General features: G+C 42.0%; 4 protein-coding genes across 5 annotated transcripts; 2 read left to right on the top strand and 2 right to left on the bottom strand.

Annotated features, from left to right (window-relative positions):
* Positions 1–33: 33 nt before the first annotated feature.
* Positions 34–15462, top strand: ankar (ankyrin and armadillo repeat containing). The gene is made up of 23 exons (XM_042084405.1): positions 34–995; positions 1427–1861; positions 2074–2237; positions 2410–2525; positions 2804–2984; positions 3092–3314; positions 3508–3546; positions 3642–3843; positions 4258–4466; positions 5300–5404; positions 5819–6066; positions 7262–7430; positions 7757–7998; positions 10781–10934; positions 12310–12471; positions 12821–12927; positions 13010–13132; positions 13616–13774; positions 13865–13982; positions 14379–14488; positions 14611–14807; positions 14902–14948; positions 15105–15462. The coding sequence occupies exons 1-23, from the start codon at positions 386–388 to the stop codon at positions 15287–15289; spliced, it is 4305 nt and encodes a 1434-aa protein (XP_041940339.1). The 5' UTR covers positions 34–385; the 3' UTR covers positions 15290–15462.
* osgepl1 (O-sialoglycoprotein endopeptidase-like 1) lies at positions 15443–18166 on the bottom strand. The gene is made up of 7 exons (XM_042084410.1): positions 17748–18166; positions 17282–17669; positions 16992–17196; positions 16735–16886; positions 15970–16100; positions 15807–15878; positions 15443–15611 (listed from the first exon to the last, which is right to left on the bottom strand). The coding sequence occupies exons 1-7, from the start codon at positions 17975–17977 to the stop codon at positions 15518–15520; spliced, it is 1272 nt and encodes a 423-aa protein (XP_041940344.1). The 5' UTR covers positions 17978–18166; the 3' UTR covers positions 15443–15517.
* A 218-nt stretch (positions 18167–18384) lies between these two features.
* Positions 18385–19844, top strand: adat3 (adenosine deaminase tRNA specific 3). Its single transcript, XM_042084411.1, has 2 exons — positions 18385–18517; positions 18720–19844. The coding sequence occupies exon 2, from the start codon at positions 18771–18773 to the stop codon at positions 19842–19844; it is 1074 nt and encodes a 357-aa protein (XP_041940345.1). The 5' UTR covers positions 18385–18517; positions 18720–18770.
* A 219-nt stretch (positions 19845–20063) lies between these two features.
* On the bottom strand, positions 20064–24246 carry ormdl1 (ORMDL sphingolipid biosynthesis regulator 1). Of its 2 annotated transcripts, XM_042084416.1 has the most exons (5): positions 24118–24219; positions 23286–23382; positions 22347–22530; positions 21460–21611; positions 20064–21284 (listed from the first exon to the last, which is right to left on the bottom strand). In XM_042084416.1, exons 3-5 carry the CDS (start codon positions 22518–22520, stop codon positions 21149–21151), a joined length of 462 nt encoding a protein of 153 aa, XP_041940350.1. In that variant the 5' UTR covers positions 22521–22530; positions 23286–23382; positions 24118–24219; the 3' UTR covers positions 20064–21148. The 2 variants fall into 2 exon arrangements, with proteins under 2 accessions (XP_041940350.1, XP_041940349.1); XM_042084415.1 differs by lacking the exon at positions 23286–23382 and having other exon boundaries at positions 24118–24246.
* Positions 24247–25643: the final 1397 nt, after the last annotated feature.

Genomic DNA, 25643 nt, shown 5'->3' with positions numbered 1-25643 from the left:
AAAAGGAATTTACAAAGCAGGAAACTGACGCAACGTTCACCTGGGACCAGAATGAGCGTCGCTGGTTGCCAAGTGCAACGTATGGCAAACTTGAACTCAAGAGTTTAGGCTACTTCACGCCACGAACTTGATTTTGTATACTTTAAAACACCGTTTCGTTTCAATGTTGGCTGGCGGTGGTGGGGAATGTCATATTGATTCATTCGTGTTTTTTGCTAAACATAAGATAGCGTGTTTATTTGCTAACGTTGCAAGTTGTCATTGACTTGAATAGCTTGCAAGCTTGCCAATTAACCGGTAACGTTAGGCTATTTCATTTAACCAGCCCGCTAACAGTTATAGGCTGTGTCAGTGAAAATAACAGAAGATTTTTTTTTGCGGCTGCATGGCACTATCTGAGATTACGGCTTCATTTTCAAAGTTAGGTATGCCTACAGATGATAGGGATGACAGTCTTCGTGCCACCTTGACAGCTCAGAGAGATGCTACAGCCTTCTTTGAGAAGTATGACAGAAGGGAGCTCCAGGAGTTGCTGACTCTCACAACCTGTAACTGGCTAATGTGCGGTGATGATTTCACTCTGCCTGTGGAGTTGCCTCCTGGAATCATTAAACAAATGAAAAACTTCACGCAGTCCAACATCACTGTCCTTGCGCCTTATGACTCAAGTACGCTACTGGATTACAAAGTTGTCCATCAAATCATCAGGGAACTTACAGTTGGAATCTACTGCTTTAATCAAGTCCCAATCATCAGTCTTGAACCCAATTATGATAAGAGCACCACGTGTCAGCTGACACCTGCTTATTTTGATACTAAAGTGGGGCAGATTTTGATCAACATAGACTACACGATCAAAGCTCTCTGGCATGGGGCGATAATTCCCAGAGACAAACGGGTCCGTTTTTCTGAACTGTGGCGATCCAGTATGGGAGTGGATTCCAGCGGAGTCCCACAGACTAAGAAGAACATGCTTACAGAGTTTCTTACAGCAGGTGAGGTCCATTCATTGTAGGCCTATCTTACCTAATACTTTGGGTCATCTGATTAGACTAAGGTGGGAATCATTATAGTAAAGGTAATAGATTACAAGTTTATTTAATCATCATTAATGATTTACAAAGAAGTCATATAGTCGAGGTGACTGAAACATTGTAATTGGATTGTAACAATAGCCTACATTGATATTGCAGAACATTCACAATAAGCCTACAGTACATTAACATATATCAAATCTGAAACCATTATCTTCACCTTTAATTGCTGCATTTGAAGTCTTGTTGAAGTCTTTGAAGTTATGTTCACATGTTACTTAGGCTCATACGTCCCTTGAGGTTAGTCTTAGGGCTCTGTAAAGCACGTTGACGCAGTATTGTTAACAGTGCTTTATGAATAGATTAACTGAATGTTGTAATTTCTGTTCCAGGTTTAATGGACATTTCAGAGGATCCTGCATACCAGGGCATATACGTCGACCCTAGCCCCGACCCTACCTATAACCCAAACCACACGGATGAGGAGAGGCTCTTTCAACAGTACTCTGACAGCGTCCTGCTGAAGCTCACGTCCTACCTGACCGCCACCCATCAGCAGGAGAACCTGTTCTCGTTCGAGAGCACCCACAGTCTGGCCAGCGGGCTGCGGCTCACCGAGGACAAACTGGAGCTGGCCACCTACCAGAGGCTGCAGCAGCGGCTGGCTCGCCAAGTGCGGGTGGTAAGGGAGAGCCTGGCGCGGCGGCCCGACGTCCGCACAGACCTGGCCTACCTCCACCTCATCACCTTCCTGGTGCCCCTACTGGTGGGCCTGAAGAAGAAGATGAAGATCCCAGACCTGTCAAAGGTGCTTCCAGGTTTCTCAGGTCAGGGCTAGGTGATTATTATATGAGACTGACTTGCTATCATGTGAGATGTTATTGCTTGACCATTTTCCCCCCTGATAATCACAAAAGTAATATGTCCTCATTGTGCTTCTACATACTGTTGGGGAAATCAGAAACAGAGGAAATTGCATATATATTATACGTTTATTATTGAATTGCTAATTTAATTTCCACTTTATTTTATGTTGTAGGAGATAAACTGAAGACGGAGAGGGAGCTGCCTCCTCTCATCCTTGGACCTGCATTTGCTTGTAAGCATTTTCCATACAAGGAATATGAATACTTTCACCTGCATGGTGGGATTGAAATTGATGTGGGGACGCCTAATCTCGCAGAGTTTTCTCAGGACATTAAGGTGAGTCTGAGAGCAGTTTGTTCATGCCAGAGTGTGTTCATGTTTGACTATAGCTTTGTATATCATTAGGTTTCTGAATAGACTTCCAGTTATGTTATTTAATCATCTTGGCCTGCATTTTGGTTACTGCTAATTATTCAGTAATACTTTGTATGCAAATCTTTTGGCACAGGGGAATTTCACTAATATCCAGAGACTTGCGGCTGATTGTTTGAATGACCTTCTTCATCAAGACACAACGTACAAAGAACACTTCCCCATACCGGTTATTGACATTGATGGGAAAAGGTGGGGTGTTGTGTTGTCAAACTGCCAACATTTGCATACATGGCATCTCTCTCTCTCTCTCTCTTTCTTTCTCTCTTTCTTTCTTTCTTTCTTTCTCTCTCTCTCTCTCTCTTTCTTTCTTTCTCTCTCTCTCTCTCTCTTTCTCTCTCTCTGTCTTTGTGTCACGCTCTGCCTCGCCTTCTCTCATTCAACACACACTCTCATTCACTCACATACAAAAAGATTGTCTAGAAGAATGTGCTGCAAGAGTCTGAAATCCCTCTTTGTGTCTGTGGCAGCTATCATGTGATCTCCATTGAGTTGGGGTCCCTCTACCCCCAGCCCTGCCTGACCCAGTGGTGGGAGGCTCTGAATAGCTCCATCAAAGCCCTCAGGAAGAAACGCCTCCCGCTAACGGACATTCAACTCCACGAGGAGTTTAAGAAGACCTTTGGGTACAAGAAGGCCATTCAGTGTAAGGTAATGGTCAAGCGGTAGTGGTCAGTGTTGGTTAGTGCTGTTGTGAATATATTTGAGTTGCACCAAACCAATGTCGTTGAGAACTTATCTTGTGACTGACCAATCAGAGTGTGCCATTTGGGCTGAGGGCGGCGGCCGAGCGTGGCCTGTCGGCTGTGTTTCAGACGCTCTGCCGTAAGAATTCACCGTCACATCTGGGCGCCATTGACGAGCAGGGCTACACACTGCTTCACCATGCCGCCATTCACAACCAGACACACGTTGTGTGCCTGCTGGCCGTGGCGGGGGTCAACCTGAACCAGGCGCGCAGCAGGAGGTTCAACCACACAGGTGTAGACACACAGACACACACACACACACACACACACACACACACACATACATGATAATGATAACATTATAAATACAGTCCTGAAGTGTTATTGAATCTGCATATCATTTTACTCCTAAATTGGTGTATGGTATTGACCGTACTACATTTATTTTTTTAAATCAAATTTAACTGTAATCTCATGAATTTCAGTCAAGAATGGAGTGGATGTGCAGTTAAAAGAAGGAACAGGTGACCACTTTCACCCATTTACCCAACTTTGTAGAACCAAAGTCCCTTTCACATGTAAAACATATTCATACTTTCTTCTACTGAAATTCAAATAGGACCCACGCCACTGCACCTGGCTGCACAGTGCGGCTCCCTAGAGGCCCTGAACTGTCTGCTGGCGCTGCAGGCTGACTACACAATAGTGGACCGCAGAGGCTGGATGGCCGTCCACTTCGCAGCCTACTACGGCCACGTGGCCTGCATCCAGGCGCTCTGGAGAAAGGACGCTGATTTGGTCGAGTGTCGCACCAATGCTGAGTGAGTTCCTCCGGCGCCTTGTTCTGTCTGTCGAACTGCATGTGTAGACCTAAAGCACAGTAATAACCCAGGAAGTGAAACTGGTTATTTATCAGTTATGCCTGCTGAGGCTGCACTGCAGGAAGTGGTAGTGGAAGAACCTACATGAACCAGCCGTATCTTGTTTATCATCTAAAAAACGTTTTCCTAAAATGATAGAAAAGAGTTTCTACGTTCATTTCTAAGTTCTGTACCAGTGGTTGGCCTCTTGCGATGTATTGGATGTATTGTTTTGGATGTATGTTACTATTTAATGAATTAACTTGAGATTAAGCGTAATTAACTCATCATCACTACTGTACCAACTTTGTGGACATTTATTAAACAGTAGCCGTAATCACCTTTGAATCTCTGACCTGAGTAATTGGCCTGTAGGTACCGTAGCTCTCCACTGCTGCTGTCTGCTACATCAGGCGCTGTGGAGGCTCTGCAGTACCTGCTGTCCATCGGTGCAGACTGGAGGCAGACGGACAGCAAAGGCAACAATGCTGTGCAGCTGGCCGCTCTTTACTTCCACATAGACGTCCTGTTGCTGCTCACTGAGTTGAACTTGGAAGGGCTGCCTGTATGGAAGATCCTTGTAGGTATGCAACAGTTCAGTACAAGTCCATTTTTCGGGGATTTACACTGCAGTTTGGCTGCCTGTCTTTGGGATAAATGCAGAGACCAAATTTCCCTCACAGGATCAAAAGAGTATATATACTTATACTATACTTATATATAAATTATGTTGAATTCAAATAGCTTTATAAGCATGAGCAATTTATGTTGTTAGTCACCTTCTCAAAAGTAAGAGCAGCTTGGAGTTTGAGCGTGGAGCAGGGGTAGGAGGATAAGGGGCACTTCAGTATTTATGGGTGTGATCTCATCCCCTGCAGTGCAGTACTGCCAATGGCCTGCTACAGCACATTGCCTGTTTAATAGTGCTGAGTTATACAAATGGCCTCACAAATGCAATTTGATAGCAAATTCACATTTACTTCCAGCCTATTGCTGGACAAATCAATAACACAAAATGTCTCACACAGCAAAAATAGGACATGTGTAGCAATGCATGACAAGACAGGTTTGTTTTGACAAGTATGAATGAAAAATCCCAGCAACTCTCAGGACTGGTAGTCCCAACGGTAGTCTTGTTGGCAAACCTCCAAACATGCAATGAGGCATGCCAACAAAGAGTTCCTTGGCAATTCTTCTATGTGTTGGAATGGCACTTGAGATGTATCGCCTAGCTTTCTGTTTCCTTCTCAAAGGAAGATGACAGACACTAAATGAAAAAAGTGAACGGAAGAACAATTCAGATGTTCAATTCAAATGCAGATTACCTCATCCACGTCCATATATGCCCAAGGGGGCATGCTGTATGTAGTCAGCTGCGGTACTGCTGGCTGATGCTGTTGCGTTTGTGTTCCTGCAGACATGCTCCACAGTGAGGACCATAGGAGACTGGAGATGTCCATCAGGTGTCTGGAGGTGCTCTGTGTGAGGGTGGACACCTTTTGGAAAGACATCATGGATGCAGGTGCCATGCTCCCTCATCACACCTCTTCCTCTTGAAGCCATATCCATATGACATCTGATTTTGTATTGTGTTGTATTTGAGTACAAAATGCATACCTGGGCCTGTGTTCACAATCTACTGGTAAATAAAGCTCCCAATAGACCAGTTTTGGAGTAATGCAAGGTAGTCATTTTACAAATGCCACGATCTAGGAAGATGATCTAGGAATCTGTGTCTCTCAGTGCCTCTGTGAAAATGCCTTGCTGAGTCACCATGTAGTTCATCCTGCTGAGGGGCTTATGCTTTTATTTTCTTATTATTATTTGCTTTTTTTTTTATGTAAAGCACATTGAATTACGCCTGTGTATGAAATGCGCTATATAGATAAACGGGCCCTGCCCCAGCATCACCCGTGTCCGTCTCCGACTCTGACAGGTGGGATAGTGTCTCTGGTGGAGCTGCTCCGCAGTGGCAAGGCCCTGTTCCAGCGGCTGGCGGCGGCCGTGGTGTGCCACGTGTCGGAGCGGCCGCCGGTGTGCGAGGCCCTGGTGCGGTACGGGGCCGTGCCGGCGCTGGTGCACCTGCTCAGCTGCCCCCAGCCCGAGCTCCACTCGCGCTGCGCCGTCATTCTGGCCGACATGGCCGCACACAGTGACCAGTACAAGGTCCTCATCGCCCAGCTGGTGAGTCTTAACACAGAGGAGGCAGTGCAGGCATGTTCTGGCTTGGCTGTGATGATAGATCCAGACAGGTCCAGGAATGGCTAAGACACGTCCAAACCTTTTCTGGCAAAAGGGACAATAAGGGGGTGGGAGAAGCAGCAGCAGTCATACCACACTCAACTCTGACCCACTGTTATTTCCTAGCCTTACTCCCACCTCTCCTTCTGACTCATTTCCTGGCAATCTCTATTGTACTATTGCAATTAAAAAGCAAAAAGGCAGGATAAATCATGTAGTCTCAATTGGTCTAGTTTAGACAAGTAAGTGACTTGCCGGTATGAATCCTTTGTAGATGAGCTATGGAGCTCCATCCAGGTTTGCTGTTTACATCAGCAGTGCTCAGTCTTATCTGCTTCTGGATCGCATAGGGACACGTTTTTACAGGTAGCTGCACGAACAGAATGTGAATGAATAGATGCAGTCACACAGGGTTTGTGTGGATAGGATTGCCCATCCTGGATTTATATTTACATTAACATTCCCTAGGGCTAGAGTATTAAGGCAAGGAATATAAAAAATTTGGGTCAATCATGCGGCTTCCTTGACTTACCGCTTCACTTGAGCCCAGAGTGGGAACTGATAAGTGTATCAGTGCCATTTCATGAGTGCTGCCAAAACATTTACAGATGGGGTAGGGAAAAAATGCTGCACTCAAGAGACATAAAAAGAGACAAATGGATTAGCCAAAATTCAGTGACTGTTGGGCAAAAATGTTAAGATCCTATCACACAGCTTTGCTTCTGTCTTAGCACTGGGGGTATGTACCAAATGAATGCCTTGAAGTTACTGTATGTGTTTACACAGGACCTTCAATTCCTACCCCTGAAGTTGTAGAAATTACACTGTTGTAATCAGGGGTGTAGTGGTAAAATAAAAGGTGGGTAAACTATGAATTCTGTGTTTAATGTTAAAAGTTGCAATTGGTGAATAAACTCTTTTGAGAGGTGGATAACCTCTAATAAGAGGTGGATAAACTCTATTTCTGAAATTTCAGAGGTGGGTAAACTGCGTTTACTTGCGTTTACTCCAACACATCCCTGGTTGTAATAATAGTTAACAGGGGGTGTTATGTGAGGAAAGGTCTTTAATCTCTCTCTTTTCTCTCTCTCTCTCTCTCTCTCTCTGCCTCTCTCTCTCTGTCTGTCTCTCTCTCTAGGGTGGGATTACCCTCCTGGTGAAGCTGCTGAGCTCCAGCCTGCAGGACGTGCTGGTGAATACCGTGCGATGTCTACGGACCCTGTGTGTGGGCAGCCCTGCCAGCCAGAGTGCTGTGGCACAGTCTGGGGGGATTCCCCATCTGGTGGAGTTCCTGATGGTCAATTCTGGTATTTGTAAACCTCCTAATTCACTTTTAAATGTTAATTCTATTAAATCATATGTACTGTAGTTGTGTAGCTATTTGTTCTTAATGCACCTATCTTAGTAATTGTATGTAGGTACAGTAAGTGCTTGTATAATGTAGAATTTTAGAATAATTGTTATGTTTTAGCATTGATAGAATCAGAAAATTAAATCTGCTTCAACTCATTATGGCAAATTAAAATCAATCAATCAATCAATCAGTCAGTCAATGCTTAAAAAGAGGTGGATGGAATAGGGAAGAGCAGAAACCTTGCTGACCATCTCGCGAACCCTGCCTGGTCACCCACAGAAGCCCTGCAGGAGGAAGCGTGTCTGGCTTTAGCGGAACTGGCCCTCGGCCACCGGGAGAACCAGGAGGACATCTGCTCGGCCGGAGCGGTGAGCCCTCTGGTGCGGATCCTACGCAGTCGCAGGATGCCTGCCCAGGTCAAGGCTGCCAGAGCATTAGAGGCCATAGCTGACCACAACGCCACAATACAGACTCGCTTTTTGAAAACGTCTGCCACCAAACACCTCCTGCGACTCTTGAAGGTGACTTATCCTGTAGCTAAGCCTTACGTGTCTTACTTAACCCGCGTGTGTTTTTTTTTTATAATTATATTTATTTGATTTCATACATGTAACAGAAATTGCTTATACCAGTACAGACATATTAACTATTATCAATTTACAATCCTACTCAGGCATGGTATTCACATTCTGTTACGCATACACCCATGCACCTATATATACCTAGGACACCCATACCCATTCATACTCCATACATACCTATATACCTGCTGGATGCCCTAGCACACACACACACACACACACACACACACACACACCAGGTCGCACTAGCACCCCTACACTCACACATTGTTCTCCATGAGGTTCTCCCGTGTAGTCTTTATAACTTGCCCAACATTTGAATATAAAGATTCATAAATGTCCTGCCATACTCTATTAAATTGTTCTATTTTATTTCTGTCCTCACACATTGCTTTTTCTATACTTAAATAATATTTTATCAATCCCTTCCATGCCTGCATGGATGGGGCCTGTGTGTCTTTCCAATGTTTCAAAATGATTTTCTTATAAACCAAGGAGGAAAAAAGAATCTGCCATCCTATTGGATACTTCAGATTATCTGTTCTCTGCAAAATACTTAGTGAAGGTGTTAATTTGCACTCAATTTTGCAGGTTTCAGTCAACAACTTTTGAATTTCCAGCCAACCCTGTTTAATTTTCTTACATTCCCAGAAGGCATGTATAAGAGTGTCCACATGAGAGCCACATTTCACACACAAAGCAGAGGATGATGGGGCAAATTTATGTATTTTAGATTTTGTGTAATATATTCTTGTCATGAGCTTATATTGTATAAGCCTCAGGTTTTCATTGATGGTAATATTATTGGTTAGGTTTAGTCCTTCCTTCCATTTTGTATGTGTATCTGTGATATTAAGGTCCTTATTCCAAGCATCATATATATTTTTAAATGAGTAATTATCCACCTGTGACTCAATCAAACATTTATAAACTTTACCAATTAGTTTCTTTTTCTCTCCAATTTTCATAAAAAGCTTCTCTAATGTTGTTGATTCAGTATTATAATTTAGCTCAACATTCTGTGATATCCAATTTTTCAATTGTAGATATCTAAATATTTCATTATGTGTTGAGTTAAATTTATTTTTGAGCTGTTCAAAAGTCAGAATTTTGTTTTGGGATATAATGTCAGAGATAGTACTTATTCCTCTATTAATCCATGATTGCCATTCTAGTTTTAAGCTTTGAATAGTGATAGATGGATTGTTCCACAGGTGTGTATTCCTAGGGAGACTAATATGCACTCCTATAATATTTTTAATCTTCTTCCATGCCCCTAGTGTACTGTTAATTACAACTACTGATTTTACGTTTTGTAAACATAGCTAAAAATAAATTGTCCGGCTTGAGTTGGTAATCTTCTATTTTTATCCAGGGATCTTCCTCTGATCTATTAATAACAGAGTTGATGTAAAAAGCTTGGGCTGAGTAGTAATACAGTTCAATGTTTGGGAAATTAAGACCTCCCTCACTTCTAGAGTTCTGAAGAAGTTTCCAACTTAATCGGTGGGATTTGTTTGACCAAATAAACGAGCTAAACAGTCTGTTAACCATCTTAAAAAAGTTCTTTGGTGGCATCACTGATACTGTCTGGAAGGTAAACAAAAATTTGGGTAACCATATCATTTTAATCAAATGTATTCTACCGATTAGGTTTATTGGCAGATTTGCCCACTTATCCAAATTTATTATAAGATCTTTAATTAGAGCAACATAGTTATCCTTATACAGTATTGTTTTATCAGGGCTTATATAGCATCCTAGGTACTTAATCCTTCCTTTTTGCCATTTGAACTCCTTAAAAGACTCTTTACTCTTGGACAAAGGTTCTGTTATTGATAAAAGTTCAGTTTTCCCCATGTTCATTTTATAACCAGAAACTTTAGAAAATTGTTTTACAATGTGGGATAGATGTTTCAATTTAGTGAGATACAACATAAGGTCATCTGCATACAAGTTAAGTTTGTAACACTCACCACCTATCCATATGCCAGTTACCTCTTCTGAATTCCGAATCTTCTGGGCCAATGGTTCAATGGCTAGGGCAAACAGTGTTGGTGATAGTGGACATCCCTGTCTTGTTCCTCTCGTAATTTGGATGGCCTCCGATAGGATCCCATTAGAGTAGACATATGCTGTTGGTGCCTTATAGATTGCTTTAATTATTTGGATTATTTCCTGTGGAAAGTCATATGCATGTAATACTTCATATAGGTAACTCCATTCAAGGCGATCAAATGCCTTTTCAGCATCTGCAGCCATTAATGTTAGATCTATTTTTTCTTTTTTAGCAAATTGTGATATTGATACACATGTTCTAACATTTGTTTTTAAATTCCTACCTTGTATAAATCCTGTTTGGTTGTACTGGATAATAGATGGGAGTACTTTAGCCATTCTGTTATTCAGGATCTTTGTAATGATTTTATTATCACAATTTATCAAGCTTATAGGTCTGAAATCTGAAGGAGTATTACATTCTTTACCTGGCTTTGGTATTACATTAAAAATAGTCTGATACATTGATTGTGGTAGACTTCCAGAAAAATTAAACTTATATGAGGCCAGAACGTTGAATAAAAATTAATTGGCAATCCATCCATTGCTTTTGCTTTACCCTTTGGAAAACTGTCAATTGCTTTTTTAATCTCACGTTACTTCAATTACATGAATTCATGTGTTCACCATCAGCGTTCATCAGCAGCCCTGCGTTTGTGCTCAGGTGTTTCAGGTGGACATCCGAGAGCAGGGAGCCGTGTCTCTGTGGGCCTTGGCTGGACAGACGCTGCGGCAGCAGAAACAGATGGCCGAGAGCATCGGCTACCACTACATCCTGGACCTGCTTCTGTCCTCCTCTGATAGGATGCAGTATGTTGGTATGTTGCTCTTTAACCTAACCGCTTGGCTTTCTGTACATGCATAAAGGAAAATAAATGCAGTTGTTGCCAAATTTGATGACCTGGTACTCTTCTACGAGAAAGGAAGAACCCTCAATTTTTCTATGAAATAATATGCAACTAACAAAAGTAATTCACATTCATTATTGTTTATTCTATGCTTAATACAAATCAGACTGCATATCAGACAGAGCATCCATACACTGGCCAGTAGGTTTCATTCCAAGATGCCTGTTGAATGCCTGAGAACATGTGTGTAGGCTGATTGAAATCCTTTTAATGTCAATAGGAACAAGTAAACATAAACACTGCTTGGTTGTTGATTGGTCAATTCAAGATCTTTTCCTGCCTATAGCTGAAATCACTCATTGCGTCTTTGAAACACTTCTTCATTCTCTCAGTTCACAAGCTGAAGAAAGCACATTAGGTCACACTGCTCCCCTGGTTTCCCCCCAAACCACAGCGGTAACAGTCACCTCCAGGTTAGACATGAAGGCGCTGACTGAGGGTTTTACTCGCCAGCTGGTATTCTGTGACTGTAAACTGCACCTGTTTGCTGGACTCACCACAGCGGAAGGCATGCAGACAGAAATACTGACGCCTGTATGGGTTTTCTGCAAAGCATATATCTGATAAGATCGACCCTTCATCATTTCTTGTAGACAGGGCTGCACTTTACATTTTTTCGCTCATAGCACTGGTGCTATAGAGGCTGATAGCTTTGTAGCACAATCTATAACATGTCTAGCATCGGCACATCATTACAAACACCTCGTCTGGCTACACTCTAGAGAACATTTTAAATAAGGTGCCACCGGTGCTAAGTCATCCATAGCACAGACTGATATGTTGGTAGCATGTGCTAAAAATATGTAGCACTGTACAGCCCTGGTAGATCAGAGGTATATCTCTAGCCTGGGTGCCATTCCGAACTTAGTCCCACCGGCCCCCTGCACCAAATAGATACACAGATACTCTTCACAGAGTTCTCTTTGATTCCAGTGGGTATAAAGTGGTATGTTCTTACCCTGGTTTACACATCAGGCGGTTTTTTGCACCACCATTGCACTGCATTTCTTGCACCAGCATTGCAATTGCAATTCAAGTGCATGACTTCCTTCCCTCAGGATTTCATGTTTTCTGCTGTGAACACTGTGAAACTCTCATAAAAAAGTAAATGAACAAAGAACTTTTCTTAAATGTAGATTAATTATAAGGTATTACCGGTAATATATTAATATATCCCCCAGGTTCTCTAAAACTTTCAATGTAGCTTGATGATCCCCCTTCTCTCACTTAGTACTGCACTCTTCAACACTGTTAATGGACTCTGTGTATTGTGTTGGTGTTTCAGGTTGCCAAGCGGTCATTGCCCTGAGTCACGACTGCTCTGCCCACCAGAATGGCCTGCTGAAGGAGAACGTGGTGCCCCCACTCGTACGTCTGCTCCGGGGGACCCGCACCAAAGAGAGGACCCTCCTCAGCGTCATCACCGCCTTGGCCAGTCTATGCATGGGTACGCCCTCTCAACACTAAGGGCCCTAATTTGAATGATGGGCAAAGTGAAACGTCTTATGTCTGACTAGCTAATTGAATAACTGTACAAAATCTATTTGCTAGTTAAACATCATGGGCAAGACATTGAAGCACACATATTGATGAGTCAGCTCAATGCTCCCATATTCCACACAATGGCTGGATTTCATGCACAAGAACTTTGCTTGCTGACAGACTGCACAAATAAATTAGGGCCCTCAGTCTGTAAATGTGGTGTGGTGGGGTAATAGCTGTCTGGTTTGTGGCACTTGGTCTCAAACTTCACTTTAGTTATGAACTTTCTTTCTCTGCTTTTTTGCTTTCTGTAGGTGTAGCCCATACAAACAATACAACCTCTCAGGGAATCATCTATGAAGAGAAAGCTATTCCTACTCTTTTGGAACTGTTGAAGACCCATGAGTCCCTGCATGTCAAGGTAATCAACTAATCTCTTTTTTTTCACAATGCTCTGAACAGGTTGTTGTGTGCCGTTTTCTCACCCTTTTGGACTCTTTCAGGTTCAAGTTGCCCAGACTCTAGCTTGTGTATTGCTGGGAAACCTGGATCTCCAAGCAGTGTTTTGGGAGCAAGAGGAATTCTCATATGAAATCATCCTGGATCTCCTGCAATTACCTCACAAGGTGACCTTTGCCCCTCTACCTGGTTGGGGTCACTGTCAGTCACTGTTGATGTCTGTCTACATGTTGGTGTTATTGAATGTCTGTATTTGTCTGTATTAGAACGAACACTGATGTGTTTTTCATGTCATTTAAATCTCAGCTGTTATTTAAAGGTGCTCTAAGCGATGTTGGTTAACGTCACTTCTGTTGATGTTCAAACAAAATAGAGCGCTAGCTCGCTACTCCCTCCCGTGCAATTGAAACTCTCCTAAACGCGCATCTCGTCGGTGATTGGCTGGAACAGTTTGTTATGTTTCTATTGTCCAGGCTGGACCAAGTTGTTTTTGTTGCCGTTTTTTGGAGCCTGGGCTATCCACAGAGACCGCATTTTTGCGGGTGGTGAGGTGATGCTTGCTGTATGTGACAAAAATGTTTTAGCTTAGAAACTGCATAACATCGCTTAGAGCAGCTTTAACTGGTCTTTGGTATTTCCTACTCCAACAGAACATCTGCCTGGAGGCTGGCTATGCCTTATCTCTCTTTGCATACAACAACACATCCCAGCAAACAGCCATACTGAAGACTGGAGGAGTTTCCATAGCAATTTATGAATCCTTCTTGGAGTCAGATAATGAAACTGAAAGAGCCAAAGCAGCATTTCAGGTACCTACAGAGCTTGTATTCAAACCTGATCAGTGTTCTGAATCACTTCAGCGTCTCTCATCAGCCAATCTGTTTCTGTCACTTTGCCAGACAGTTGTGCTGGCTAAGGTGATAACAGACACAGACCATGTGACTCTGTCTGCCAGAGGTGTAACAATCCTCTCTGAGCTGCTCCAGTCACACAGTCCTGATACCGTTGTCTTAACAGGTAAAAAAAAGTTATGCTATGTGCTGCTGTCATTTAAAACACAATAACATGCTTTTCATATGTTAAGTTTGCTACAGCCTGATTATGCCTGACATGTATTTGGCATGAGTCCCTCTTAGTATTGCTGGCAAAATGCAATTTGCAATAGCATGTTGAAGCAACTTGGTTAGCTTTCTCAGAGACCCATCAGGGCTTTGTATTCTCCAACTAAATATTTAAGTATGGCCCATGTACAATCCAATGGCATCCAGTTCTGCCAGTCATCTTGTTTGTAAATGAATGAAATTCGTTTTCAAATGAAAAACATGGTTGAAATAAGTTACCAAGAACTTCCACCATTGCTTACGGTCACTGTCATCTCCTGTAGTGACCTTGCTTGCCCTTTCTCTCCTGTAGCTGAATTGCTAGCCAGCCTGGCTCACACCAGAGCCGGTATCCCAGACGCCATTGTCACTATGGGGTCCGTGGTCCACCTCTCAGCTCATCTTAACTCACCAGAGGAAGAGGTGAGCGCTCCTCCTAATACTACAGACAGTCTGACAGCACTTATCTGTTCATCTTGCTGTCTACTGCTGCCTTGTTCAACAGTGTTTTAAGGAATGTCAGGAATATGTTAAACATTTCATAGGTGCGCACTGCGTGTGCGACTGCACTTGGGTACCTCACCTTCAACCGTCACGCTCACCGTCTGCTGCTGGTGGAATGCCGGAACACTCCGTCTACGTATGACCTGCTGACTCAGCACCTCAGTGAAGACGCCAAAATATCATCAGTCTTCACTGATGAGTTCAGAAGACAGAAAATCGTTGGCCTTCCTTCTCTAAGGTGATTCACATGACTAACATTTTTAGTCCCATTAATGTTACTCTTTCAATGTAAACTAGCCTAAGACATTTATTTTCCCTACTATATTATATAGCTTGGAGATAAATGGAGGTCCGCCTGTACTTCAACGAAGTGCGACAGGTACGTTTATTGCTTTGCTATCTAATGGTACTATATTTACTTGGCACAAATAAATGCAAACCCTAAATTACCTTTAAGTGCAACAAAATAACTGATAATAAGCCGTATAATGAAGTGCATATGATTTGCTGTGTTTTTTCCCCCCCTCTCCACAAGGTATGTCCAAGCGGCTGAGTGACACAACTGGTCTGTCGGAGTCTAAGACTCGCTTTGAGAGGACCAAGTCTGCCCCAGTGCTTCAGCTCCACAGGGCGAAGAGCCGACCAGCCACCGTCAGAGCAGGCACTTCACACGGCTCACGGTTCACCCACGAGAGACCCCCGCAGGACGAGGCGCGCTAACAACTCCTCTACTACTCAGAGCTGCATGAAGAACCATAATTTGAACCATTAAGAACATCACAGAACTGATGACTATGAGACCTAACACTAGAAAAGCTGAGACATCTCCACATCCATGTGAAAATATGGTCAGATGACACTGAAACATGAAAGTTTTGAATAAATAGCAAAGATAGTATTTTTATTCCTTCCAAAATTAAAAATACATTTTGTACATAATAACTCTTGTCAAAAAGTCAGTTTTTTTACTTTCAGTTTTAAAGGGGGGAGTCTAATGGCAGCATCCTTCACCTCTGCTGTGATGTCAATACCGAGAGGAGCCCTGAAATGCAAATCAATTACTTGATTATTATTATTTGATCGTCTACAAATCAATTACTGGTCAGATACATTGATCGTCTACAAATCAATTACTGGTCAAATAAATTGGTTGTCTACAAATCATTTACTGGTCAAATTAATTGATCTTCTACAATCGAGACTGTTCAAAAAGGCTTGTTCAGGCTTGCTGACTTACTTTGGTTCATAGCGGACCACCTCTGTACAGGGCAGAATGCCTCTTCCCTCCCTTAGCTTTTCAACTCCATTCCTGTACAACAGATAGATATGAGTTTAGCTGAACAGCAACACAACACATCCAACCCCATACAGTATGTTAATAGCTTCTTTGAAGTGCTCACCATGCGACCATGACTCCGTTGTCAGTGCAAAACTTGGATGGGGGGCAAAGCAAGTGCAGCCCTGTGGCGTCTGTGAGAAGTTTCAGAGTCTCCCTGATGTACGAGTTACTCGCCACCCCTCCTGACACAACCTACACAGGACACAGAATTTAACAACAAAGAGCATCGTAGCACTGCTGTACAGGATAGTGCCATTTCTTTACATGGGATATAAGCATATAACATTTCTATAAACATATGAACATATGTCATGTTCATATTCTGTAAGTTGCTTTGGACAAAAGTGTCTGCAAAATAGCAAGAATAGACTGACACATTTCAGAAGAGAATTCTTTGATTCTGGCCATTTTGTGTGTTTAGTCCCAATGGCCCAATGGCTGTTACTCCAGATCCTCAACTCATCTAAAGACTTCTTTAATCAGGGGAGCAGTTTTCAGCTGTGCTAACATGATTGCAAAAGGCTTCTGAAAAACTTGGATTAGTAAACAGGATATGCTATTGGAATGTAGAATGGGTGGTTACTGATAATGGGCCTCTGTACACTTATGTCAATTAAAAATAACCCATTTCCTTCTACACCCATTTACAACATTAATGATGTCCACACTGTATTAATGAATGATTTGGTGGTGTTAAATGGTCATGGTAATGGTTCCTGTGAAACATGAACTTTTGAATGGTAGTGTAGTTATGAAGTACCTACCATAACCTGACTTTAAGCCTATCACTCTGTGGCTTAAGTTAATGATCACTTTGAATACACACCAGAGTGGGATTGTGTTGAGGTAAAAGGCCTCTAGCTTTGCAGAACAGGATAGCCCGATGTGTCCGTTTAGCAATGTGGGAGGCCACTGTGTGCTGTGTGCCAGCAGCAATGTCATTAACACATGACAGTAGTTGGTCTCCTGACTTCACTCCTACAGAAGAGAGCAGTTAGGGGGAAAAAAACAGCTTATACACAACTCAATTTGAAAGTCCTGCATTTTTGTGGCACATATTTTTCTGAGAAAATATTTTCATACCCTCTTCAAGTTCTTTCCTGTCTATGACCATTGACACTTGGTTCCGTAGACCAGCAAAAGAGAAATTGCAGTCAAAGACCTGTCCCATGGGTGTCTTGAACAAGAAATTGTGTCGGTTGCCTTGTTTGGCTAAGTATTCAATTGCTTGACCCCCACTCATTGTGGAACACTCTGGATGATTTCTTAAGTGCAGTCTCCGTGCTACCTGTCAATTGAAGATCACATTAAAATGATTGTTTAATGAAAAAATAGTCAAATGATAATGATGATAGCAGCCCTTTTGTGTTCACCTTATCTAAGGTATCCCCAGGTGCTTCATCTGTGGATTGCCCTAAGAGAAGGAAGTCCTCAATACCCCTGGCTAGAGCCAAAAGGGCATGACCCCCTGAGATGAGAAGGACCAGGAAAGGAAATTCAACAGGCTCCAGCATCCTCACAGTGAGAGCATGGGCCTCCATGTGATGGATGGGGATGAAGGGCTTTTGGTGCTGCTTTACGAAGGCCAGACTGAAATCCAAGCCAATTCCTAAGCTTAGAGACAGGCCTGGCTTTACAGTGGTCGCGACGGCTGAAAGTTCACTTGGGGAGATGCCACTCCTGTCTATCGCCTCCTGAACAACTCTGGATATATTCTCCCTGTGGAGTCGCTGGGCAACTGCTGGTATGATCCCACCCGTTCTACGAACATCAAAACACATGAATGAGTTATCACGGATCATACTTAGAGAGCAAATCAGACTTGTATTAAGCACTTACTGCAGATGGACCACTTTTTGACAGTGCAGTGATTCCCCCAGAATCAAACCAGTCTCATCCACCACAGCTGCCCCTGTGTCGTCGCAGCTGGTCTCGATGCCTAGAACTAGCCTGGATGATGCTTGTCTGCAATATGTCCCTCTTTTGACAACATGACTGAGTATAGGCCTACAAGCATTGGGCTTTAGCCCCTTCAATAAAAACATTCTCTGCAGTGCAGTGCAGTGCATGTGACCTCATACACATGTGGGCTCGTTGGTACCGCAGTTATCGAAAAGGTTAATATTATTGCTTGATACAATTTTATCTTAGCATGATCAATTCACTCAACACAATCACAACAAAATTAATCGATAATGGCTGCATTTGTTGTCGCCATTTGTGTATTCAGTGTCTTCTGCTTTCTGTCGCCCGCTGTTCTAGCTCTGGAGTAACATAAAAATAATTCCGACTAAGAAACATTAGCTGCAGAAGTAAACTCCCGTTGCAGTAATATGAAAATGCCGTGTCTGAAAATAGCAGAAATTTCTCATTATACATAATTAAGTAATTGTGAAAAAATAAGCTACTGTCTATGATATACCCAGTGACCGGTAAGAGCTACTGTCTGGGGAACTATGTATTTACGCGTGTGTTTCTAAGGGGGCAAGAATGGTTACACTAATTTAAGCAGCTCTGGCAGCAGCATGCCTTTGAAATACGTTTAGGGATGGCTTGTCATGCGTAATAAAACTACTTTTGCACTGAAGTTGTCCACTGGGCTTAATAAGGTGAGTGATACAATATCCACAATACTCCAGTTTTCACTTTATAGAAGCCTAGTAATGGCTTTACACATGCTATTAATTGCAAAGTTCACGTAGCCCTAAGCTCGCTTTGAACTCTGACTAACCCCTGACAGCTGGTCAGTAACTCACATTTCATACGGTGAATAAGTGTTACCTTATTTTGCTCCCCCCCCACCTGCTGTAGGTAAGGTTTTGAAAAATGGCAACTCTGTCATGTTAGTAGTACCACTACAGAATGGAGTCGCCGCAGCCCAAACGCAGAAAAGGTATGGATGAGGGTGTCGATTCGTGGGAGGTTCATCCCGTGCTTTCTGATGAACAGTCCCACGACATCAAGTTAGTGGAGGCATTCGCAGCACCAATTATCGACAAAAAAGCGACATCACGCCTCATCAAAAATCTCACCACGACCTACCCACTCCCAGATCTCCAGCATATCAAAAGGGTAAGAGCATGCAAGAGTGACAAGCATCCACATCCTCTCGAAGTCATTGTATGTCTGGTTGACGATGCTCCACCAGATGTTAAAAACTCCAAGGAAGGGTCTCTGGCCTCCTTGTTGTTCTCCGAGTCATTCGACAGCAGTGGACTGGGGGAACCTTTCATTGTGAAAATACCATCCAGTGCTCCTTTGACGCGACCCCAGTTTGAGCGAGCCAGTGCACACTGGCCCACATCGTTCCACGAGGATAAGCAGATCACAGCTGCCCTGAGAGGACAACTCTTCACTGCCGCCCAAAAGGCCAAGATGCATAAGTACATGATGGCCGCCATCAGAGCTGCTAAAGCGGGTCAGGAACGGGGCATGGTCCCAGTGGGGGCTGTGATGGTGGATCCAGCATCTGATCAAATACTGGCCACGGCTCACGATTGCACCCGGGGCAGTCACCCTCTGCATCATGTCGTGATGGTCTGTATTGACCTAGTGGCACATGGACAAGGTGGAGGGGCCCATAACTTTGATCCATTCCCAGCCTGTCAGTTCACAGTCCCTGATGGACAACTAGGAGAAGACGCCTCAGACTCAGTTGCTCAGGGGCCAGCTGATGGGTCAGTCCCAGAGCAGAGGGGTCAGCCATATATATGCACCGGGTACGACCTGTACGTGACCCGAGAGCCATGCGTCATGTGCGCCATGGCCTTGCTTCACTCCAGGATCGGCCGTGTGTTCTATGGGACGACCTCTCGGGATGGTGCATTGGGGACGAGGTACAAGATCCATGCGCAGAAAGAGCTGAATCACCACTTTGAGGTGTACCGGGGAGTCGCACAGCATCTTTGTGAACACCTCGCAGAAGAGTTTAATTGATAGGAATCTTTGTTTTTAAATGACTGTTTTAATGTGACTCAAGGTGATCAATGACTTAAGAACAGAACACAATGAAAAGAGTTGATACTTCCAATACTAATACACTGTGTACCAAACCTTATAACCCAAGTATGAGGGTTATTTTTTTTAACATCAACAATGGACCATTTAGATCTTCAACATTGCCTTTATGCCTTATTAAATCTTTAACACTTAACATTGTGTAATTTACTTTTAACAAGTTTGTTTATTTGAATTGCTATACAATATGTCCAGACATTTAAAAACACAATTGTTAACTTGCTCCTCATCACATGGCAAATAATGCAAGGCTGTGAAGCTTCGTTCATTACTGTGCCTCAACAGACGCTTCCTGTTATCCAAACAACTAGAATGAGTGAGACAAGACCCACTTAAGGGCAGAATTATTTTAAATTATGTTACATACAAGGGCATTCAGAGCCCCAAGTATACCATGGATGCGCTGAGGCCAAGAATGACTAGCTGCCTGGGTAACAACATCCAGAGTAAATTTATGAAGTTCTAAACAGTTAAATGAATATAAGTACATAAACATACCTCAGACCTTTTAAGTAAACACTTTATCCTTGTTAATCATCTTTGTGATTAAGAATCAAAACATGAAATGTAGAAAAAATATATATACACAATAATGCTGCTCACTTGATTGAACAAAGACAAATGATTCATTTTAACAAGGATATCATGCAAACACACATTTCACTGACAGTCCACCGTAGAGGAGAGTCAAACCTCACGGTAGAGAGCCATACTTCGTTAAGAACCACAGGTTCCCGTCCTTGTGAAACAAACAATTAAAAAAAAAAAAGGTAGGTTTGATAGTTTTTCGTGGCTTAGTTTAAGAACACATCCAGAAATGTTACACTGAAACAAAAACGTTTCTTTCCCCACTGTGCAGAGAGGGCTATTAAGCAAGGTTTGACAGCAACATAAAGGAAAACAAAACTAAAAAAAAAAAAAAAAAAAAAAAAGTCACCAGTCATAAACTCTGAATCCTGGGCCAGCCCAGATCCACGAGGACCAAAACATTTTTTTTTACTTAAGTTAGTAATGCTCATGGCATTCTCCTCTGTCCATATCCCTGTTATAGTTCTTCCCGATGTATCCAAGTAATGAAAGGGACAATTGCAACAGACAGTACAAAACTGCTAAGTATACACCACCGCAGTACAAAGGTTTACCTATTTCACCGCCCCACAGTATGCAGCTATAGCTTGTGGCTGAGAGTCGGGTCAGAGATGCAACTCTCCAGGGTTCCTTGCTTAATACTTGTTGATTCCAAAGATTCGGACACCATGTAGCTGGGGAAGCTTCGGGATAAGTACACTCAGAAGTGAGGCGGTGTTTACGATGAAGTGCGTGGGGTCGTATTTTGTGTAGAAGCTGGCGAGAAAGTATCTAGTAGAAAGGAGGGACGAAGAATGGCCAATTACTAAGTAACACGTGAAAGATGTTTTATATTGTAACATTACACGTGGGAATAAAAAAAAAAAATCTTTAACTGTGTATAATATGGGTTTCAATTAAGAGCATACAGAACACAGCATTCTGAAGCTACACCAACACTACTTACAAAATGATGGGCGAGATAGTGAAGAACTTCCTAGATGATGTGAACTGAACACCGTAGTCTAGCTGTTCCCAGTGTGTTAAGAGCCTGGCTTTGCCCTGGTCGGGGGTCTCGAACGGGGTACCTTTCACCGCATGCATGAACACGTACATTCCCTATGAAAAGCACAGAGAGCACCAACATACACACATCAGTCTTTCAGCACGCCAGAGCTATTAACAAAGAATTGAATTTCATCATGCTACAAATCAGGTTCATGTGCATCTAGGGCCACTGCTTATGGTGACCGAGTATGTCTGCCATAAGGAAATGTCCCATAGTAAAACATGGAGGGATTGTTTGGAGGGATATTCCCCTTTAATTCAGTTATCAGCTGTTGAGAGAGGGTGCCATTCAGTCATTCCTTGCAAAATGCTGCACATGCTAAATTTACTTGCTCCCTGGGGGGAAAAAATGTCTGCATGTGCTAAATGGATAGTGGTGGTCAACAATTGGTCCAGGCAGTATGCAATATACTGGCAGCAGATAATGAGGGCTTTTCAATGAGTTTCCTTATCACTCAGTTGCAGCAATATGACTTCCACCAGGTGGCAGTTAAATTGCTTTAACTTAGTAAATGACATCATGTCAGTGACCTTGTTCTTTATTCTGGGGGACTCTAAGCTCAACAATGAGGCAGGCATGTGCTAAGGAAGCTCCAATTGTTTCAACACCAGTGTGCTTTAGGTGAGCTCACAATGAAGATGACAAAGGCTAAACAGCCAGCAGAAAAATCTTTTGCCTGGCAGCACAACAGACAACACTGCTAAAGAATACCGGAAAGAAGGGGAAAAAATGCCTAACAAAGCAAAAGGGTCAAATATTGTAAACCTCTTTTATCAAACACTTACAAAATTGTGTATAACATTTGTGAGTGTCCACACAACAGGAACACTGAAGAAAGGAATGCTTAGCAGGACAATGTGAAGCATTCCGACACCAAGAGCGTATGTTAACCAAATGCCTCGACTATTCATAACTCGAGTGTTGGGGTTTACTTCACTGTGGGCTACGCCAACATTCATTTTGTTTTTTCTGAAGGAGAGAAGAGAGAACAAGACAGACAAAAAGAAACATTAGTCATACTTCTGATAATAACAAGATACTATCATCACCAGTATTAAGCAATCTGCACAGCTAGACAAGGGGCAGTGACTGCAGCATCACTACTCTACTAGCCAAGATATGCCTATTTAGTCGTTCAACAGTTCTTGTTTATTGTGAGAGTCTTAAAACATTAAGCATGCATAAGATGTGCTTAGACCACACAATAGTGTTATTCATTTAAACACCTTGACTAGAAACATTTAGACGTTTCAAAATCCCACTATCCAGAGTGCTGGGTTTCGAAAAGCTTGACCAGGCCTACAGCTGCAAATGTTCGCAACATGGAAACGTAACAAATCCATTCAAGCGCATTATGAAAACCAACGAGGTAATCCACAAGATATGGCCTGCAAGGTAGCGCGCAGCTGATTTGTAGCTGACAACTTATGTGAGATGTTAAGATTCAAAGTTCAAGGTTATTTTATACAGTTGTCTCAACATACAGTTGAATGCACCGTCTCCCTGAAAGTATGCGAAAGTATATTTGATTGTTTTTTGGACCAGGTAGGCTGCAACCAGATAAACACGTAATGGCTTAGTCGGACTCACACAACTAAACAATCAGAAGCTCAAAACTTTGTGGAAACAACTCAAGCACAAAAACACTCAAAACACATACGATGACCGAAAAAAAATAAAAATAATATTAATGTTATACATTTTAACGGCAATGATCAACTTACCAGGTTGCGGACAGACTGTCAAGTAGAGCAGCTCCTTAAAAAGCAGTCTATTTAAGTATTCATAACTCAAGGCAATCACGCGTTCGTATGTTAAACACTGTTGACAGTTCGTAATGCATTGTTAGGAATTATTTAACAGACATTTTCATGTAGCCTTCATTTGCCCAGTCTGAGATCAAAGTAAGATGATACAATAGTTACATTTAAAATAAATAATAACCCAGGGGAAATCCTACATTCACTGGTATGCAGCTATATTCACCAGTACCCTAACCCTAATCAAGAACCTAACCTAACCTTCAGCAAGAAAATGTAAATATTAAGTTAGTAACGTTAGACTAGTAAATAACGGGAGAGTTCCCACAGTCTGAAATAGCCCTGACGTTTTAAATGACAACCTTTTTCAATGCAAGCTAACGTTAGCTTGCTGCTGGCTCTACCTTCATTAGCCTACGTGTACGTTGCATACTAAAGACTGTTTTGTCTTCTCTCCAAAGAAGCATGCTCAGTAGAACAGATACCAAAATATGATTACATTGTCGCTGACTGACATAAATGTGTTTCTGCATAAAACACGAACCGCTTGTTTGACAACAAGCTAGCATTACAGCAGATAAGCCGCAAGCTACACTACTCTGCCTGCAAGCTAGCGAAGCCAGCTAAATCCAGCGAGTTAGCACAACGGCGAAGTACTGAAACAACACCACCAGTTGATATTGGAATTCACGCTGATGTAAAATGTAGGTCATGGTGAAAAATTGAAAGCAAACATCTAGCAAGCTCAACATCAATGACACTCCTTAAATATATGCAACGTTAACAGCATACTTACAATGTACCTTCTTACAAATATGTTTTGAAACGCAGCTAGCTGTACTGCACTGCGAAGGCTAACCTTCCCACTCCCCGTTTCAGCTGTTGTTGTCTGATCACACACACAACAGCTAGCTCGCTATATTTTGTTGAGGAGGTGAAGCGCACAAAATCAAGCTCCCTAAGAAATGACTCTTCCGGTACTGTTTCAAATTAAAGGTGTCATTTAAGGATAATGTCGAAAGAAAGGTGCCCCACAAATGAAAGTAGGCTAGGCCTAAAACTATGTGAATGTGTGGTTAATCGCCCCCAATCCTGAGAAATGAATAGGCTATCACAGTAGGCTACTTATTAATGATAAAAATAAATAATACATTTCAAAACGCTTGTAAAATAGGCCTACATATCTAATTATATGAGTAGGCTATCACTACACGGACCTAAACATTGTACTCTATAGGCTACTTTGCTTTTTGTATTTCATATTTTATTTATTTATTTTAACTTTTATTTATTTAGGCTATTTCATATTTTATTTCCTATGTCACAAAAACATTCCATATATTACGTTTTAATTATTAGACAAATTCATAAATGTTGTAAATGCAATTTGTGCTTCAATAAACCATACAGGACAGGTCAATCACATAGATGCTTTCCTACCAAATATTTTATTTAAAGTGCTGTCTCTCTAGATATAAATCAATATTCAAAATATAGTGGGTTCAGGGAGTCACGTAATGATGTAACCAATTCACATGGCCCCTTTGTTCAATTCAAATGTTTGAAATAATACACATAACAACAAAATTAACTCAAATTAAAAATGTATTCAATATTTTTAAATAGGTCGTTATTGAGCTCACGGCTACCAAAAAATCCACCTCACCAGAGAATGTCCTCACCTTAACGTTTGCGTCAATAATCCACTGCTAACATCCGGTTAATTGAGACAGGGCAAGTTTAAAATAAAAGTCAAACACACTTTTACAAACACACCCTCACTCCCCCTCTTTGCTTCTATGCCAGCCCCCATTGGAACCTTTCCCCAATGGAATCTTCCTCTTTCTGACTTGCATGAGCTCAGGGGGTGTACTACGAATCTCGATTAGTGGGTTAGCGAGGTAAGTGTGATAAAATAGTATTTTTTGTAAATCCATCACCTTTATGGAACTATCTTGTTTTCTTATATCAATTAACATTTGTCAAAATGTTTTTAATAGGGAAAAAAACATAGCTTAGCCAAAAGTGTAGACCCAAAAATTTACCATTTTGGGGATATTATTAAATTTATATTGAGTTTTTGGGAAAATGTCTAAATGCCATATGTTTTAATCTGTTTAAGTTAAGGTACCCATTTATTTGAACTGTATTTAACCTGTAAGAGGTTTATGTTTGAAGGTAATTTGATGATTTCTGATATTTGACAAATATCTGACAAAATTATAATTTTTTAATGATTTAAAATTTTTAGAAAAATACTTTGGGTTTTAAAATCATCAGTTAACCTCTGTAAATATGTATTTAATAGAAAGGGACAGTGTT

This window comes from Alosa sapidissima, chromosome 2 (assembly GCF_018492685.1).
Source record: "Alosa sapidissima isolate fAloSap1 chromosome 2, fAloSap1.pri, whole genome shotgun sequence".
NCBI classification, from domain to species: domain Eukaryota; kingdom Metazoa; phylum Chordata; class Actinopteri; order Clupeiformes; family Clupeidae; genus Alosa; species Alosa sapidissima.
The sequence above is the reverse complement of the archived record's forward strand: the minus strand, read 5'-3'. Positions and strand labels throughout refer to the sequence as shown.